The sequence below is a fragment of the Lepisosteus platostomus genome, chromosome 20 (genome assembly GCF_059453375.1).
Source record: "Lepisosteus platostomus isolate fLepPlt1 chromosome 20, fLepPlt1.hap1, whole genome shotgun sequence".
NCBI classification, from domain to species: domain Eukaryota; kingdom Metazoa; phylum Chordata; class Actinopteri; order Semionotiformes; family Lepisosteidae; genus Lepisosteus; species Lepisosteus platostomus.
In genome coordinates, this window is record NC_142630.1 from 6,773,740 (window position 1) to 6,794,370 (window position 20,631).

A 20,631-nucleotide genomic window follows, 5' to 3' on the forward strand; every position below is an offset into this window, starting at 1 on the left:
AACCACATCACTGAACGCTCAGGAGTTTACTGAAGTGTGTTGCACACTATGTGCTTTTGAGACTGGACCAGCTCTAGTTATCGCATGTAAATGTGTGTGTGTATTTTAGCCACTGTGACCCAGATGCTTTGCAGGCTCTGCTGCTGTGTGTGTCTGTGTACACAACTCTGCTTCACACCAGATGGTGTGTATTCAGTTGTGCAACAAATGTTTACATACCCATTGCACCCAAAAAAAAAGCTTAATTGAAAACTCCAATTTAAAGGCATAGTACTGATTACTAAACAGAATTTTAAAACTTGTTTTGCATACTATCTTGTATTTGTGGAGTAAGTCGCCATTTACAACCTCTTGTCAATGTTTCTGAGGAAATCAATGTCACATTTTTAAAACCATTAAAGTTGAATTGAAAGATTTTGTGCCAAGGCCATGACACTGCCGTATTCATGACTGACCTCTGTTCCTATGTACACGTTGAGCATTTGCAAAGTACCCTAGAGCAAGCAAAGAGGGTTGGCCTTTTCAAACAAGTTTATTGTGAAAACAGTGCTCCACATAGAAATGAAACTTGGTACAAATAAAACTCGAGACGGTGCTGACAGTGGGGCTCTGCAGCTGTGTAACATCCCCGTTCACACATGCAAGCCATCATACACACAACCAGTGCTCAAACTGAGTCAGTGCAGCACCCAGTGGTGTGAGTAATTGTACATGTCCCTCTCAGCCCTCCATTTGTGTGGGAATCACCTTTAATTGTTCTCCACTGCACAGTTGTAGAATGTTGATGGACAAACAGGACAGCTAACTTTGACACCCTGTATATTGTTTTCTCCGGGACTGATAAATATATCCTACGTTTTCATCATATTAAGTAATTGGGAGAAACAAAGTGCTATTATTTTCCCAGCTGGTAGGCAGCTGTGTGACAGAACAGCTAGTGTATCTTAACACTTTTGTCATTTTCTCTCACCCCTGTCTGAAAGATTGAGGCAACCGTGAATAATTTATCAAATACTGCACAGGGCTTTCAAAGCCTGCGATGGAAAATTTGTGCATGCTTCTGTGTGCATAAAAAGTTTAAAGCTCTTTTTATTAACAGGGAACAAAGGTTTGGAGGAAAAAGGTTCCTGTGTTTCCTTTAGTGTACAGTCTCATATAGAAAGTAAATAATAGAAGATTATTATTCATTTTTCTGTAAACATAGTGTCTTTTCATGTAGAACACCATCCCCACGTTGCAATTATGAGGAGTACTGCTCACAATTACTATTAAAATAGTAATTATAATAATTATAAGTAATTAGATAGAATCGCTATTACTAATAATAATTACAACAAATTACTAATCATAATTACACTTTGTTTCTCCCAATGACTTAATATGTAAACATAGGATATGTTTATCAGTCCCCGAGGAAGCAATATACAGGATGTCAAGGTTAGTTGTCCTAAACATCAGTCTAATACACGTAGTCAAATTAAAAATAGTATTTCCAACAAATATAACAGAGTCTCAACCAGCACAGCTCTTGGTTTCGGGTTCAATTCCTGGCTGGAGCACGGGTTTGGAGGTTGCATGTTCTCCCCAAGTTTGCGTAGGTTTTACCAGCTGTGACCCTGACCAGGAGCAGCATTCTGATAATGTATGGGCAGCAGGATAACTTTATGCAACACTGAGTTTCACATGCAAACACTGCAGTATTTGGAAAGGTCTTCTGAATTTGTTCACATATCAATGCTAGTCTCTCTAACATGACTCTTAGGCTATTTTCACATTCAAAAGATATGCGTATCCAGCCGTATATGTGGTACTGCACCACAGTTATGAATTTTAATGTCATTTATTCTAGATTCCATTTTTGCTCTTGGTTCTGGCCTTAGAGACTTTTCTTCTGCAGATCCCTGCTCCAGTAGCTCTACAGGCACTGCTCTGAGCACTGCTTGGCTGTTTGGCCTAAATACTAATGGCCAGAGCGAAGGTGAGAGGTTGCTCCCACATTCCCCTGCTGCTTGGTGCAGACAGAATCACAGCCTGACTTCAGGCAAGGCTAGCCTCCTGGGAAAACGGTGTCAAAATCTAGTGAGAACCAGTAGCAGGCGATTTCTTTTCTATGTGGAGCAGACAAGAGGAATGAAGTATTCTCTCTGGTGACTGGGGGCATCTGTGCTATAGAATCTGCAGCTCTTCAACCCTAATGTGTCTCAAACCAGCTGCCGTTACGTAAGATATGAGCTGTGTAAACAAAAGTTTTCATCATTCAACGGGCCTTAATTGTGAGTCGAGTCCAGTGCCTCTGGATGTAGCTCATGAATTTGGCCAATCCACTGGAGCAGCAAGGCTTAAGCAACACAAACACCACCTTTCAACACAATTGCCTCCATCCAGCCCCCTGTGATGTAGGAAGCGAAATGTCTTTAGTGCTTGGCCCATTCTTGATATTCACCCCATGATTGTTTTCAAGAGTTCCTCCTTTTACACTCGCCTCTTCCATTGCTTTTATTTTCCTCGTCAGTTTCAGTAAGGTTTTTCTGCTCTCTGATGACATCTGTCCCTTCAGACCCCATTTGCTCCTGTCAGTCTGTGCGGGTGTCTGAGTGTTGTTGAGTGGCCTCCTTGTGCAATCCAGCGACACTGTCTTCGTGACAGTGGAGCAGGCAGCATCGGTCCTGGGAGACACTGAGCCTCTTTGCTCTCTTCGTTCCAGGTGAATCAGGCCTGGGAAAATCCACCCTCATCAACTCACTCTTCCTCACAGACCTCTACTCCAAGGAGTACCCTGGGCCCTCGCAGCGCATCAAAAAGACTGTCCAGGTAAGAGGGCACGATAGACCTCAAGCCTCTTCTTAGCACTTGGTTTGTGAGAAAGTTAAAGTTTTTTTCCTTCTGCATCATTTATTCCTTTGTCCATTAACTGGCTTCTCTTTGCACAAGCAATTGATTGCTATATTTTAGATTTCATCATGTACATATCTTGTGTATTTGTTTCACTCACTGATGACCCAGCTTCATTTTGAATTGTAAGGGTTATTGAAAGCTTCTGACTTGTTTTTAAATCTTGTGCATGTCTGTTTTTTATTTGTTTACAGGTTCAAGTTGTGTTAAATGTATTATGTATCGTGTACATGCTTTTACCTGCCTGCAAAGCAAATGTCCCAGCTGGGACAATAAATGAAGTGACTGATTTGCCACAGGCAACCTCAAAGTTCCAAGGCACTAGCCCTGCTCCAAACTTCTTGTTGATGTCCTCTACTCCGTGTCCTTGGAACTATGGCAAAGATCCATGTTTTGGGCTAAAAAGGACACAAGCAGTTTGAACTCTGTCCTGTAAACAGCTTTGAAAACCCCAGTGGCTTTCACCACTGGAGTGCCATGGGTCTTTCAGCAATGAGTCAGAGTTTAAAATGACTTTTTTTTTACAAAATGATATTGTTTTTCCAACGCCGGGAGTTGAAAAGAAGTGTTCTGCATAATTCAAAATGTATTGCGATTCAGTCCATGGATAGTCCAGAGAATGTGGTCTGGCAAGAAAACAGAGGTTATGTTGTTCTTCCTCCAGGATGTTGCCCGTCCCCCTGTACTGTGCTGTCCAGCCCATTCAGAGCGTCAGAGGGAGTAATTCATGTTTGTTTTTGCAATTAAATAGTGTTTGACATCCCAAAGGATCCCAAAAGTGACTTACCTGTAGGAAGAGGCCCACTCTATCCTCTACTGAAGTGCAGCCCCCACGTGCAGATAACACCCACTACACAGCAGATCATGTGCAGAAGTGAGAAATTACATCACCGATTGATTAAAGTGGGAACTTGTGCAAGGACAGGGTGGAATTAAGCCAGAAGTTAACAAGCTATGGACACTTCTTTCAGCACTGTATCATCGGTCTCCATACTGATCCTTGGTTTGGGAATTCTCGCTCAGACCGAAGGCCACCACCTACACTTACATCAGCAACCCGATTTTGCTTAGATGTCTCCCATTCTAACGCTGACCAGGCCAATGTTGTTTTGATGTGAACAGAGAGTGTTTGTCAGTGTCCATGTTTTTCAGTTCAGTGAGATGGGTCCACCAATTATAACAGATGCTGCTTCCCTACAGAGCAGTTGTAGGCACCTCCTACACTAGCGACTGGAAGAGAGATTTTCGAACTACTGAAATGTTTTCTGCAAGATGCCATGGATATTGTTTATAAACGCAGAGTGATGAGGAGGGACAGCAGGAGGCCTGATGATAAGAGTTCAAGACGAGGCCTCCAACACAGCCTGCAGTCGCTGTCTAATTTGTGGCTGTGAGAAAAGATTCTCAATCACGTGCTTTCTGTTTCAGTGAAAACCATCAGATTTATACTGTAACGGCCAGTTAATTCAAGCCATTTTGTTGGAATAAAGGGAAGCAAATGGCAAACAGCTGTTACACACAGAGGTTAGCCACCCAGGGGCAAGGTTCTGGCAAGACTGGGTGAGCTGTGTGAATGTGAGCTAAAGAATTCTTCAAATGATTCACTTCAGGGATAAGATGCAAATGTCATCACTTCTGATGACTGGATAGCAGCTTCATTCACAAAGCTGATCAGCGTTCTTCACAAGCACAGCAGGGATCTGTGTGTCCCTTTCTAGTGCTAGAGGATATTGTGCAACAATGTACTGCTCTGCATGTTGATAGCATCCAGGGTGTAATTGCTCAGTACTCAGCTGGTTGGTGGGAGCAGTTTCATGAAACTTTTCCTGAAGTGAGCACAAATGAAGGTGATCAGTGGATCAGGAATACACTCTCCTTAAGGAGATTCAAAAGCCTTTTTACTCTGCTAAGGGGGCAGACTACAAGACTCTCCCTGCAGGGAGAACTAGGCTATTGTAAAGTGTAATCTGTGCAGCGCTACCAATTCACCAAAACTGACAAAACCAAATGAGGTCTGAAGTTCATGAATGCAACAGCCACTGGTAGAAAACGTGAGACAGTTACCTGAAAAGAGATGTTTCTTTTGTTCTTGAAATATTGAGTTATTGAAAGTCTGTCAGCTCTTAACATGAAAAACAAAGGTTTAACATTGATAGAACCAGGGAGGTTTGGTGAATGACCAAACCATAACAAACCAAACTATTTGACAGAATGCATATGATGTTGCTGTAAAATGAGTGATTTGTGCCCCAGTTACATCAGCACACGCAGGTACTGAGCGTAAGGAACATTAATGGTTTATTGGGGGTGAAAAGGACTCTGCAAGACCAGTTGCTTTGAAGTTGCTGATCGCTATGGGGTGTTGAACTGGGGAATGCAGCACTGAAGTGACACAGCACACTGCACAATTCCAAATAAGGCTTGAAAACCAAAGGGGACGCTAAATCTAACTACAAACAAGGAGGCTCAGAAGAGGCAGTTTTGCTGTGAGGAGATGACAGCAAACCCAGAGCAGAGGAGAGCCCCAGACATTCTTGTGGATGGAGGGTCAGGCCAGGGGTCAGGAATGTTCCCACGAAACTCGGCACTCCAGAGAGATTTTCCCATGAAATCATGGTATTTCAGATGATGGGCTTGACTGTTTTATTTATTTTTTGTAACAGGCTCAGGGGGTGACATACCATGATTCCCCACAGGCCTCAAAGCCCCAGTCCATTCTCAGAATGGACTTGCCTGCAAGTTTGCTGGTGCTCACAGCAGTTTCTGTTCCCTTGCTGTTGTAAGTCGGGCGAAAAGGCCGTAAACAGTGCTCTGCCGAGGATGCGATTGCCAGTGTTTTGTTTTTCCCTTCGTCTCTCTGGAAATTTACTTTCTTTACTCGTAACTTGTAACATTTTTTAAGTATGCTGCCAGAATTGGTGCTGAAAAGGGATGTTAAAGAACCTGCTTGTCAACAACTGTTCCAAGCTGCCTTTCCTGGCAAGCAACAGGCGCAAGTCGGGGTACACTCTGCAGGGGTAGGCCAGTCCGTCACAGGGCACACACAGACACAAACACTCGCATACCCGCATTCTCGAACGCCCGCACACTCGCACCTGACACGGTTTACCTGCCTGCATGGCTTTGGACAGTGGGAGGAAACTGGAGCACCCAGAGGGAACCCACACGAACACGCGAAGAACATATTCTCATACATGTTTGCCTTGAATCCTAGATATCGGATATCTTTAAGCTTAAATATCACCAGTAAAGACTGTTACTCTGCAGAGGGATAAGAAGTGTAATATTTGACGTGGTACTTCTGGAAGCCATGTGTTTTCTTATGGTTGATCGGAAAACGCATACTACATTTCAGTATTGAGTGAATCAGACTCATGATTCATTCAATACTGAAATGTAGCCATCGGTCAACAGCTGGAGCTGATCAGCTAAGAGCAGCAGTTAGTCTTTATCTTTAAACTCTTCTGAGATGTGATCTCAAAATGTTTTCTTTGAATTTGAGCTGTATGGGGAGGGGGGTGAATTTGAGCTGTGTTACACACAGGAAATTAAGCTTGAAGATTGACCCTGTTTAGCTTGAAATCTCAGTATACAGAATGATAAGAACACAAGGGAGGTTAGAAACCAGAGGCTATTTGCCACTTATTTCTTGTTTTGTTGCTGGTGGCAGAGTGATCCCAAAACCCTATCAAGCCATTTTTTCAAAGATAATGAAGTGTTTCGTCTTTTTTTCTTTGTACCCTGAGCAACACGAAACTTCATTTCCACTTGTGGAAACACAGCTACAAACAGTTAAGCTACTTTCACAATTACTGGACAGAAAGCAGTGAACAGCAATAGAGTGTGATCATTATAACTTCATAGTGAATATAATACTGACTGTACTAAGGGTCTCGCTGTCTAATCTGTCACACAAATATGACTGTATATATAATATATAGTAATTACAAATTATTATCCTTCTATTTATAAAGGGAACTTGGCTGTTGTAAAGGGAACTTTACAAATAGTTTATAACTGCAGTAGCTTGCTTCCCCTTGACTAGAAATCATGTGTCCAGTGAATATGGGCACTTGAAGCCTGTCCAGCATACAGACTTTTGTGAAAGCTGCTGTCAGGCCCCACTTGGTAGAACAGCTTAATGCTCTGCAACAGAGTCTGTGTTAGCGATATGGTTCTAGATATGCAGTTCTGTGCGTAGCACTGCAGACATTGCCATTTCAAGTCATTTCAATGTAGTGCTCTGCTTCCTTTTCAGAACTTCAGAATGAAAATTAGATTTTTTTAACATTAGCCATAACCAAATGAGGTATAGTTTGAATAACAAAGCATAACTAGTTCCACTTCCTTCTGCTACAGGATGTAGTAGGAAATATACAGACAGTACATATAACACAGTGAAGTCAGCATGCAGGCTGTCTTCATCTCTTCTGTGTTGAATGGTAGTCACCCCTAAAGCAGTAAAAGGGAATAAATAGCACTGATCAAATGTAAAACTAGATTGTTGTACTAATTAAGGCAAGTTAGTGACTGTGATCATGCATTGTCAGCAGTTTCAGGAAATGCCCTTCTTTGAATTTTTGTCATTTTGTTTCTCTTTCCACTTCAGAAGAGAATTCCTGTTGGTCTAATTTCTGAAGAGGTGATGCGAGGCCTGGGAAAAGGCTGTTGTGTCGCATCTGGCTTTAATCCACAGAGCCAGTCTATGCTGCAGGTTCAGGGCAAGCTGAGAGAGAGTCAGGAGAGGAGCCTTTAGAGATGGTCTCCTCTGGCCACTTCTGGGTGCAGCTGCCAGGTTTCCCCACATCGCTGTGACAGAGATGATCTTTTCTCTGTGAAAACAGACTCCGAAAGAGTTGTTTATTTTGATACACGTGTCTACTTTTTGCTTTCTTTTATGAAATCTCAGATCAGTTTCTTTTTCAGGAGTACTGTAACTGGTGCTGACCTTCCTAAGTGCAGGTGTGTTTCCATGCACACTGTGTTATTCTGAACAAGAGGAAAAGAGGACATTCCACAGTGCAGTTTTGCACTGTCAAGGTTAATAAATGTGTTCTGTGGTCCTCTCAAAAGCTGCGGTCTTATTTCTGTTTACTCCTGTAGATAAGATGGGGGCATATTATTATGACTGGAAAAATTACCAGTGCACATTGCAACATCATCAGATTGTTGCCATCCCTACAACTATGCTGTCCATTGATTCAGAGGAAGAATCAATTACAGTTCTAGATTGCAACCTTGAAGGCTTTTTTATACCAATACAATTCTGTTTTACCACTTCATAGGGGTATTTGGGTTGTCTCATGGATTATCTGTATTTATGGCTCATTCTTTTGTCATCATGTTACAGTATAGCATCTGAATATAATAAGATCCCCAACTGCCCTGACATGTCTCTGGTAGAAAAAAAGCCCCACAGTCAGTTTGGAGCAGACAGTCCACTAATTCCAGCAGAACTGAAGGCACCTAATGTGTCCCGTTGTCTTTTAAGTTCTGCTGTTTATGGAAAAAGGAGACTCTTGAAAATAGTTTTCAGTGTTTTACTTTACACCTGTACATCATAAAAAGATGGTGTGCCCTGCTTCAAAATCGCTTGCTGGAGAGCAAATCGAAAATGTTCACAAAAAACCGCTATGTGCCAAGAGCATGTACTGTAGACTTCCATCTGCTACGGAAGGTGTTCACAGCTGCTCCTGGACGGTGCAGGAATTCTTGCATTTGGGCTGTCCAAGTGAACTGAAGGGCTGGCAGTGAAAACTCACTTTAGACCTGTGACAAAGCGATCAGCAGTGCATGGTCCGCCGACGGTTTTCTTTATTGCATTCTCGTCGCCTGCAGGTCTCTGTTATCTTTTTCTTTTTGTTCTTCTTCATGGTGTAATTTGGTGTAGAATGCACATCTTAACAGCAGTTTTACTTTTCTGCTCTTGTGTATCCAACTGGCATTAAAGCGCCCCATTGTGGAGAGTGTACCCCGCTACTGTGTGTAACACAGGCTTTACTGCTGATGGCAGAGGTACAAACATCATCCTCTCCTCAAAGAATAAAAAGAACAGTTGGAGAAATTATGTATTTCTAAAAACAACAATGTACAAATTTGCCTTGAAAACAAGAAAAGGATATGACTTTGTCCTATAAATTCCAAGCAGTGACAAAAAACACATAAATTACTCTGCCATATCCATCACTGGTGCAGCATATGTCCCTGGCCAGAATACAGCTGGGTTCGATTTGATTTTTTTGTTCATGTGCATTTTTCAAAGTAAGATGGATTTGGTTGTTTGGTTATTGGGACATCAAAAAAGAAGAAAGGAAAAAAAGGATTTCTTTAATTGCATCTCTTGACTTGCTGGCGCATCTGTTATGCAGCCTTTGAGTCTCAGAAGCCAGGCTCCAGATGCTTTGAATTTTTGGGGAGGTTGTAATAGTTTCTTTAAATCAGAATAAGAATAATTTCTGTAGACAAGAGCCTGATGTAAAGAATAGTTTACTACTAAGGGCAGCACGGTTCCTCATTGTAGTCAAATAAACACTGACGCATCTAAGAGACATTATTGAATGCTCACAAAAAAATGTTCTGTATTCCTACCATTACATCCCCCTGTTTAAGGAAAAAAGTAAAGGAGATATTTCCAGCAGCAGCTTTTTTGTCACAAAGGCTTTTTGGACTGTATTTCAAGATGCACTAACTACTGAACTTCTGCATGTACTTGCAGTACAGTTTTATAATTTATAAAACTGAATGCATCTCCATGCACAAGAAGTCCATCAGAAGTCAAAAGCGCATCTAGGAATCATGCCTTCATTTACACAAATAGCACCAAATGTAAATATATATTTAACTACATCACATCATTCTCAATGGATTACTGTAGATTAAAACGTTCCCTATAACAGGAACTGTCACAGTCTCCAGCAGTTGTATATGAAGCCGGATATAGCTGTCAAAACAATTTGGGTGCCAGACATTTCTCTCAGTTCTTTATCTTGTCATCTCTGAGCCTTGGGCAGTGCACAGCCGTGACACACAGGGCCTAGCTGTTTGATTTATTCCCAGCTCCTGGGGCTTGAGCCAGGCTGATTCTGTGTCTGCGTGAACCAGGAAAATTAAAAGGACCAGATCAGTCAGGCTCTAACCTGGGGCCTTTTCGCAGACGGGCTTCAGTGTGCAGCAGCTAGCAGACACGTTCCTGTGTAGCATGAGCCCTGTCCGGCTTGCTTTAAGAGAAAATTGGGGTTATTAGACCAACCCCCCGCCGGATACCTGTGTTTGTGCAACGGGTTAGGGAGCCAAGGGGGACTTGCTCCACCCAATGGGAGGCACTTTCAAGTTCAAGTAACACATTGCATCAGTAAAACTGGTCATTTTTTGGAGCTGGTCAGGATTTCCTCCTCTTGCAGAGTAACAAACAGTAACTCCTGTGGCGTCGTTTCTAAACCTTTGCTCTAGTGCACTGTGGTGAAAGCACAGTAAAGAGGCGTAAAGCATAGCAACTAGAATATAGTGTATCCTGGGGGAAACCAAAGCAAAGCCATAGTATGCAAAATAAAACCGGAGCACGCTTTCAAAAGACCATGTATGTTTATCAGGGATTGCTGGTCATCTGTGATGGTTGATGCTTTCATCATTCCTTCCTTTCCATTCTCTATTTCCTCAGGGAGGTCAAAGTGGTTGTTATTCAGTAAGGAGGGTAGGGCATGAGTTCCAAGCCACAGTTACGCAGTGGATCTCCTCATGTACAATTTAGTCCTCCTGCAGAATGATAGCATGTGTTTTTTGGAATTCATCACGTTTCTAAGTCACAGGGAGAAGTAATGCGCAGTGATGGGAATGCCCCTTCTATTTTATTTATTTTTCTAGAATTAGTAAATGTATTTTGCCATTTCGTGCACCACCCTGGATTTTAAACTGGATTAAAAAAAAATCTTGCTTTTATGTGCCTTGTCTGCTTCGTCAGGGCTCTTTGTGCTGCAGTCTGCAGCTGTCATACGAAGAGCATTTGTCAAGAGTGAAGACCTGAAATGGATCACAATGCTGTGTAATTCCTGCCACAAAAGCGAGCCATGCCTTGACGCAGAAGTGTGGAAAACTCTGAATTTGTTCTGACTTTCCCTTGCCAGGGGACATAATTGAAGGGCTCTAGTTTAGGAGTTCGTCGGTGCAAGTAGAGTTTCAAATTTTCAAATTTGCTCCCAACTTCCACCCTAGGTAGAGCAGTCCAAAGTGTTGATTAAAGAAGGCGGGGTCCAGCTCACCCTGACGATCGTCGACACTCCCGGCTTTGGGGATGCGGTGGACAACAGCAACTGGTGAGTGTGGGAAACACGGTCGACCACATGGGCTGGGATGGGAGACTGAAGTATCCACTGGCCACAAGAGCCGGAGAGCAGTGGACAGGGAGTTTCCTTTGAGCACAGCCCAGTGGATGCTCCGCGAGAGTTCTGGAAATGAAGAGCCTGACACAGAAGTTCCCAGCTCTGATTCCGGAGTCTTTTGGATTTTTCCCCCCAACATAGCTTTTCTTGACAGGACCCCCCCCCCCCACACACAACCCACTTTTATCTTGTGAGGATGAAATGTATATCTGTTTTTTTAAATGAAAAAACATTTTCATTGCCCCTGGGGAGGGTGACATATCTATCACTCTGCCTTCCCACAGGATGGAAGACTTGTTTAGAGGCTCCCGCTTCCCACAAGAACGGGTCATTCAAGAAGGAGGGCCCACTGCTGAGAGAGTTGTCCCCTTGTTATAGGTTTCCAGCTGGAGTACAGCCTATCGGCTGTTCATTAGATGTTTGATTGTACCACCACATTGTTGGAAATCGTTTTTGATAAGAATATTGCCATCGTAATCTTGTGCCAGTGTGACTTTAAAACGTGTAAACACTGATAGAAATCTCTGTATTTCAGCTGGCAGCCAGTCATCAACTACATTGACAGCAAGTTTGAAGACTTCCTGAATGCAGAGTCTCGTGTCAACAGGAGGCTTATGCCTGATAACAGGGTGCACTGCTGCCTGTACTTTATTGCCCCCTCTGGCCATGGGTAAGTAATGCAATCAGCATAAGTTTGGGGAGATGAGGTGCAAGCACTTAAAATGCTGTAATGGGAGTCAGTGAAGTTGATGCCAGTGGTCATTTAGAAGAATCTCAATGAATGTCAGGACCCAAGTAGACATACTGTAACTGCAACTTCAAAGCTAATTTCATACTCATACTGTACTAGAAAACACTTATACATTGTCAATTGTTCGTGCATTGAATTAACTACAGATGCACTTTGTGGAAGCAAAGATGCTAGAAATGTAGTCTTGGTGTTGTGATGGAGTCACTAAGTGTATAGGACATTGCCAGGCACCAATAGGCAGATTGACCTGTGCTAATCATTATTATAATCATATATACATGTTGAGTCGAGCTTAATTTTATTTTTGATACATTTGCATGTTTTAAAATCCATAAATATGTGGTCTGGAACACAAGCTTTTGTAACAGCAGCACGTGCAGCACACACAGAAACTAGCTGCCTTGGTCGGTCAGCCGCATCAGTTCAGCACATTGCTGAAGCGTGTTCGCTATGATATGACATTGCTCTGCATGGGGGAAGTCATTTTGCTCAGTGCAGTGACAGCTGGAGGACTCTGCAGTCCAGCATTCTGTTTCCAGGAGTGGCAGTTAAGGGTTAATAGAAAAAATAACATTTTCCATTAGGTGGCTAGATCTCCTATCTAGATCTGTTCCTGAGGCAGAAACTGTTGTGACCTAAGATATTTCCTTTGTAAAAGCTTTTGAGTATTTGGTCCTTCAGAACTGGCTTATCCAACTTTTCTATACCTTAGTTCTTGTCGCATTTTTTTGCATTTTTTTCACTTTTCTGTCTGATCTTCTTCCTTTTACCTGTACGCATTTCTTTGCCACAATCGGTATTTTGCATCACAGACTTCAAAGCACAGAGGTCTGTGGCCTGTCATCATCTGGGCAGCTGGGTAAGAAGCAGTTACCGTTTTGTTTTGTTCTTTGGCAACGAACATCTGCCCATATAATGACAAGGCCAGAAGATGTTTCACTCTGGAGGGCTTGCTTGAGAGAAATTCGGAAACTTGCTGGCAGGGACGTGCATTCGCAGCTGTGGAATGAATTCGAGGCCAAAAAAGTACATTCGAAGGCCACGGAATCAGGAGAACCCAATTAATCACCCAGATTCTAGTTAATCAAATCAACTGGAAAAACAGAGTCTCTGAGAAGCTTTCGCAAAACATTGTGAGAGAAGGCCCCTGGGGAGGAACATAGGTGTCACACAGTGCTCTGAAGCCCATTAGCAAAGCATTACAGATTTAACCTGGAACTCTCCATAGGGTTTCCTCTTTCATGCAGTTCCCAGATGTCTGCTTCAGCAGAGCTGCAGCAGTGAGTAAGGAGGACAAGAAACCAGAAACAAATGATTACCATAAACTTTTAGAGCGTGCACATGGGACATGTTTTATTTTTCACTCGGCTGAAAGCCTTTTTTTTCCCCCCCCAGTCCTGTTCCTGCAGCTCTTCCAGCTCCTTTTCATTCCAGCTCTGTTCCCACTTAACTGAAGTCACAGTTCAAAGCTAAGGCTTGGTTTACTTGCAGCTCCAGTAAGACTGATGGCACAGAATTTAGAAATCGGGTACCTTGAAGTAATGGAAGATACCTTAACATGCCTAATTCAGCAGGAATAACAAAACAATATGTTCAAATGTATTTCTATCTGTTATAACCTGAATTAAATATTTGTAACTTAGCTATACTGTAGGTATATGTCTATGTATAATGTTCAGTTAAGTGAGATAGTGAGATACAGTCGGTTATTGCAGAAATTCAGTTCTCTGTTCAGTTCTTAGTAATGCTTTAGAAGTCCTACTTAATGGGAAAGTGGCGTAAAAATACGTCATCCAAATGTTCTTCAGGGTATTGACTCACACTGTTATCTCCGCGCTTCACCGGCTCTCAGTTTGCTCGATTTCCTATTACAATGCGGACCTCATTAAATGAAGCTAGACAGGCAGCCAACTTGACAACACACTCGTAGTACATTGGGTGTAGGCTGCCAACTTGAAAGATGTTGGACTGAAAGTTGGAACGTGGTATTGGTAGACCAGTGGGTGGTGCTCCTTCACCTGGATTTACAATTTCACCCAGTGTGGGGATAGGCATCATCGAGCTGTAGGGAACGCGGTCCTTTGGGTGAGATGTTAAAGTGAGATTGTGACTCCCAGGTTATTGAGGATCAATGGTTGCTGTTAAATGGAGTTTTTAATGAAAGTTCGGGAGGAATGAAGGCAGTCGAGCTCATTCGTCACAGCTGCTGCAATTCTCACTAATTCTGACGTAAGCAACCGGTCTCCATATATATCAAACGTCACCCTCTTCTCTTCCTCGTTCGTTTTCTGCATCCCTCCTCCACCCCCTCTCCACCTTTGCAGCTATTTAATTGGTGGCATGGGGTCCTATCCTCCCCGTCCAATGCCCGGGAGGTTGGCCCTCAGCCAAGCGGGTTACGCCAAATCTCCACATCCCAATAAACGATTCTAATTTCTCCCAAGCTTTTGGCTGCTGTCATTCCTCGTGAATTAGGCTAAGGATGCTAATCCCACTGGTTAAAAAGCCCAAGTAAGGCTTTCTTAGTCTTGCCTACGTGAACCCCCTCCTCTACCTTCAGCTCTTACAGTAATTTCCCATTCTCCACCTGGTCTGCTGTACAGTAAGCTAGTGGCACAGAATGCCTGCCACACACTACTCGGGTGAGCTCTACTCTTCAAAGGTGGAAGAAGAGAATCTTCTCCCATATGCATAGTGCTTTAAGATCCTACTGGATAATAAGCATCATACAGTTCTAAAGGATTATATTATTTTTGGGATCCATTACTTATTTACTTATTAAAATGAATTTTTAAGGAAGGAACAAACAAATCCTAACAGCTCTCAAGCACTGAATTTCTGGCACTCCTGGCATTTTTCTATGCGTAGCTGGAGCTTAGCATGCCACAGGAGTGCATCCTTTCCTCACCAGGCCTATATTTCTCTCCTGCGGTGACAGCGGCCCGTGCCTCTCTCTTTGTGGCTTACATTCCTCAAATACTTTGGTGGCTTGGCTTGCTCTCCCCAAGGCCAGGCCAAGGGAAGCTCCTCGCACTCTGAACGGGGGAAATAACGGGTTCTTTGTACATATGGGGCTGGAGGGGGAAAAAAAAAGAAAAAATACGTGAGAAAGAGAGATCACGAACAGAACGGGGTCCTTTTTCTAGTCGCTGGAAGGATGCCCGGTGCTCAGGACTCAAGGCTGGAAGTTTGCTGCTTTTAACATCTGTTTATTCAGCGCAGTGGCCAAGGCAGCGTAACCACAACACCCTCCCTTTTAGGAAACAGATGATTCTCTTGGAGTGTTTGGAGTGAAAAATAGCACACCAGTTTTTTTTTTTTCTGAGGCAAACAAGTTTGTCTTTCAATGATGAAGACTGCCGTCCCCACCCTCAGTGGGTTCCCAATGTCTGCTGCCCTCTCTCTGCAGATTCTGTTCCAAATGATTTATGCTGCGATGCTCAGCTCATCAGCTTTTTGTCTTTAAGTTGGCTAGCCAATATGTAAGTTGTTTCAGCAAACGCCTGTTGTTTCTGAGCAGCGTTTATCAGATCTGTGAAGAACACAGCTGTTACAGCATGAATTTATTTGACGTGAGCCTTATTTAGATTTGACTTTGAGTTGAAACTGTGGAAAAACATCAAAGAGCATGTTTTTATCACCCCACTACCCAACTGTATCAGAAATTGCTAAACTGCTAAATTTCACAGGAACTCATTGGTTAGTATGCATACAAAGTATTTTCAGATCAAATGTGAAGTTTGAGGATGTAATAGCCACAGGAGGTGGACTGATATACACACTGCCTGATTATTTGATGAGTTAATGCAAATAGTGCTTTTCTCTGTCAAAAGTTGCTCTCTTTTTCCTCAGGCCTTTAAACCTTGGTGATACTGTACTTTGTACATTCCCCCAGATAACAGATCTTATGTTGGCTTGTTTCCATCACCAAAATACAAGTGAGAGAGGTTGTCCTTCGATTGGAGGACCTTTACAGCAGATCTACTGCACATTTGGTTATTTTCTCAGGAGAACATAAGTCCAAGAGGTCAAAATTAAAAGAATGCAATGTGTCAAAGTTGTATGACTGCGGAATTTGAAATGATCCACCCACTCATTTTCAGTACTCATCTTCATACTCAGCAGCATAATGTTTGAGTGCACATCGGAAGTTATGGTGAAGGGATGCACGAAGGACAGCACTGCCCACACACAGCAGGCACTTTAGCTCCTTGGCCCCCACAAAACTATTCTTCAACTGCTCCTTGAAAAACAAGAGGAGTGGAGACGAGATACACCCTTGAGAGGTCCAGAGCACACCTTGAATGTACTCATCTCAATGCCAAGAAAGCAGACACAGCTTTCACTCAAAGTACAGAGGAACTGGACAGGACACAGAAACTGTGCTTACTAAACCTCCCACAAGACATCTAGAGGAACATGGTCATGCGCCTTCCTCAGGTCTGCCAAATAGAGATAGATTGGCAAACTCCCACAACTAGGGACAAAATCCAAGTTTCAACTAACAGGTGGAATCTACTTTTCCATACTATGGCAAAGAGGAACGTAACGTTTTTATGAATAGAATATCCTTGAAGTTTTTCCCTCAGTCACTACCAGATGCTGAGCTTCTGTCGGTCTTGACCACAGTGTGGAAATCCTTCAGGAGTCCGTAGTCATGGTCTCTCCTTTGAGAGAGGATTCCCTCAGCCTTGTTCACAGCACATCTTCCTCGGACCCAAATTTACCTCCCTTTTACAAAGACAGCAGAAAAACGTGCTCCTGCTGTTACAAAATCAGACCTAAACATGTAAATGGCCTTGAGGCACGGTAGAATGAGTATTCTGAAAGAATCATGTGCCATTTTATGACTTCATTATTTTGTTGTCAGACATGGGAAAACAGGTGTAAACTTGTGTCTTGTAACTTGTAAGTATCCATACCGATTACTCTTCAGTAAGGCTTGTAGTGTAAGTTGCTGCTGTACTGATCCTCAGTGGTTTGTAGACTGTACAGTGGCTCTTCTGCTAGTATCCATTGCGATAACACACTTGTACTATCCTTCTTGAAAACTTAATCTCAATTGTCAAATTTAAGCAACGTTTTCCAGCACGACACTGCTTTATTACATTATAACATCACCATTTTGATGGTGGCTGTAAAATGTCTTCTCCCCCCTTGTCTCCCCGTGTCCTGCTCTCTAAACGCCTCCTGCTTCTTCTCTTTAATAGGCTCAAGCCCCTGGACATCGAGTTCATGAAGAGACTTCACGACAAAGTGAATGTCATCCCTCTCATCGCCAAGGCAGACACCCTTACCCCTGAGGAGTGCCAGCTCTTCAAGAAACAGGTGTGCTGCTGGCAGCCACTCAGTCTGTGGGCTGTTTTTTTCTGTATTTTTGTGTGGGTGTGTTTGAATGTTTGTAACATGGGAATGACTCTGTGCCAGACGAGTAGGTTTTATTTGTGCTTCATATGCATCTGGGTCAGTGTAGCCAAAAGCTATCACGTCCTCACTAATTAAGTGAAGCATTTCTGAAATGGGCAGCGTTGTCAAGCATGCTCCTAATTCAGTGCTTGTAGTAGTCCATGACCATTTTTAGTATCCTAATGTACCATAAATAACAAGGGTCGTAATGGGCGTTAACACTTATCCTTAGGCTTTGGCCCTCTGTTTTCACATTGGGCCAGTCCAAGTCATTTTGTTTTAAGGAAATTCTATTTTAGTTGACCATTCGCCATTGCATTACTTTAGTTCAACCAGCTCCTGGGTAATTGTACTGAACCTGCAAATGATCATTTAATGAAAGTTGGAGCTGTTTTTTGCAGAATTGATTGGAAACAAGAATGGATTGGAAGGGTTAAGTAGCGCTGATGTACACATCATTATTAAAGTTAACTGTGGTATACCATGGTAAAAGTATTATAAGATATAGTAAAGCACATTGGAATTGAAGATCATAACGAAGAATAAGCAGGTATGAATCAGCATGATGCTGACCATGGGTGATGGTAAAGTCATGAACTATTGGGATTAAACCCACAGCAGGATAACAAATACTAGGAGGCTTCTACTGTTCAGTAATGGGTTGACTGACGAATTTCTTTACCATTCTGAAAGGAGGCGTTTATTTTTGGGGCTCCTATTTTTTGATGAACTGCTGGCAGGCATCAGTAGGGTGAATTTCAGAGCTCCTATGTGCGTGAAAGGAAATCAGCCTCCCCGATCTCTGCTGCAATTTCTCATCTCGCTGGAGAGTATACATTGTGTGTTTCAATATTGCATCTTCTTGCTCCATTATATTTTACAGCAGCTCTGTGGTTTCATTCCAGCTGTTTGCCAAATGCTGTGGGCACGTAAACTAATTATGGAGGTGCCACCCTGCTGGCGTGACTCAGCGCTGGCACTGCATGGCTGGGGGTGGGCAGGGAGAGAGCTGCTGATCACTAAATTGCCTTGCTTTTGAGAAGGTATTTAAGGACAGAGGGAAAGTGAGCATTGGTGATTCTTACTTTAACCAGGTGGAAATACACCCATCAGCCTACCAGATAGTCAGATGAGGTTAAGGCAAGGCAGGTTAAGGCAAGCATTCGTGCTGCAGCAGAGGACTGATTCCAAGGTGATTTTTCACCAGTGTTACTGCATCCAACTGATTGATTCCTGTTTGCCCTTTAATCACTCAGATCATGAAGGAAATCCAAGAACACAAAATCAAGATCTACGAGTTCCCTGACACAGAGGACGATGAAGACAGCAAGCTGATCCGGAAGATCAAGGTAGTGCCCACGACCCAGGCTGACGCTGGCATGCTGTGGGACTGTGGGACCAGGGGGGTTTCCAGGTGTAGATAACAATTTTTGGAAATTGAACATTGGACTAAATAACCCCAATTCTAACAAGAACTAAATCTTTTGACCATATAACTTTTTTGTGAAATGGAAAGAAATGTAAATTAATAGCATCAAAGGGAAATGCTGTTCTTGCTGAATCCTGTGCTCTGGGAGACTGGCTTGAACACCCTAAAATATATTAATAAAAACTATCAGATATAAAAACTATACTACAAAGTGAGTCTTGGGTCATCTCACTGGAATGTGAGATGGACTTTTCTAGTGCCCAAAAGAATGCATTGTAGCCATCTTCTTTCATTAGTTTTCCTTCACAGATGTGTTTTCTTTCAATGTATTGAAGTTAACACAGCAGATTTGCTTTTATTAACATGGAGTCAGAAATCTAAGAAAACTAGCAACTCAAAACATAGCTTTTGTATGTTCATTTTTATTTTATAAGCTGCTAGGAAAACAGCATAAAATAAATATTTTAACAGGTGCTAATAAGAGTACAAACTAAACCCGTTTTAAAGGTGTCTCCTGTCTTGGCATTCTTTGTGGACATATCCAGTAAACATTCAGACTTAACTGTGCTTGTCCCCCTCACAGTAAGACCTGTTATAAGTGTTGTAATTGCTGATGCAGTAGGACGTAAAATTTTCCAAGCCTTTTACATCTGATTACATAAGAAGTGCACTACATTCCAGTTACAGTGCTTACACATCTTGTGGCCTGGGGAGAGGTATTAAATTTGCCTGCTCTTTCTTCTAATTAGAACAGTTAATTAAAGTAGTGATCAGCTGCATAGCTAGAAAACACTGCGACCTGTTAGGAGGCTCGGGTAGGCAGTCTGACTGTAGAGGATCATTACATGGCCAGAGAGCAATTAAAACAAAATGGTGTCATAAAACAGTCGATATCCTGTAGTGTTTTGAAGGGTAGAAGCAGAACGTTAGTGGGAATGGTGGCCTGGTGCATTTTTCCATTTTTCTCAGTGTCAGCTGGGGTTGGTCACCCCTGAAGTGAATGTAATTTTCTTTCCAACAAAAGCAGCCTGATTAGTTTGTATCTCCAGGGAACCAGAGCATTGACAGAGAAGCAGTGTTTGGCTGCCAGAGTTTGGTTTCAGTGCTCTGAAATTATGTCAGCGTCAGGCTCCCAGACTAGGCTTCTATAAGCCTATTTCACAAAGTGTGAGTTTAATTAAGATGCTTGTCTAATTTAGCTCTCGCTTTCCCTTCGATTCGCAAGCAGTACCTGCATGTTATATTCTATCACCTTGACTTTGATTTCTGGTCCTGGTCCTATCAGTACACTACCAGTCCCAAAGGCACCACCTGTCTGCTGATCTGTGTCTTTGTACAGGGTGATGTTAGATGCAGTCACACGCAGAAGTTTGCACACCCTTTCCTGGACATGGGGGAGTTTGCCAGCTTGTGCTTACGTCTCCTGTGCGGTGATACCTGATCACGTTTTCGTATTTGACAAGCGATAGATATACAGGCTTGATTAGACGCTACTAGTTAAAATCTGATTTTAGGAAATCTGAAGGATGATTTTAGGGACAAAGCCAGGAAAGGTTTTAAGGAGCAGTGGCTTTACCTGTCCTTCGATCAGATCTAAACCCGTGTGGCTCACTGACGTCCTCTAGTGGCTGTTTCCAGAATAGCCATTGACAGTTTTTCAGCATAAAATGTAATTCATAGCGTTGGGCTTTCCTGCTTAGTATTTTGTTACTTGACATGATTCCTGGTAAAAGTATTTTAAATGTACTCCTAGAGGCATTTTGGAATCGGCATAGTTG

At 42.6% G+C, this 20,631-nt stretch overlaps 1 protein-coding gene across 1 annotated transcript in view; it reads left to right on the forward strand.

The window, feature by feature from the left end:
* LOC148644396 (septin-7-like) overlaps window positions 1-20,631 on the forward strand; it is a 69,015-nt gene that overhangs the window by 32,293 nt on the left and 16,091 nt on the right. Inside the window, exons 3-7 of the mRNA XM_088613915.1 lie at window positions 2,705-2,811; window positions 11,101-11,201; window positions 11,803-11,937; window positions 17,229-17,346; window positions 18,681-18,773. Of these exons, the coding sequence (XP_088470041.1) occupies window positions 2,705-2,811; window positions 11,101-11,201; window positions 11,803-11,937; window positions 17,229-17,346; window positions 18,681-18,773 (554 nt within the window). The remainder of the gene's footprint in view (window positions 1-2,704; window positions 2,812-11,100; window positions 11,202-11,802; window positions 11,938-17,228; window positions 17,347-18,680; window positions 18,774-20,631) is intronic.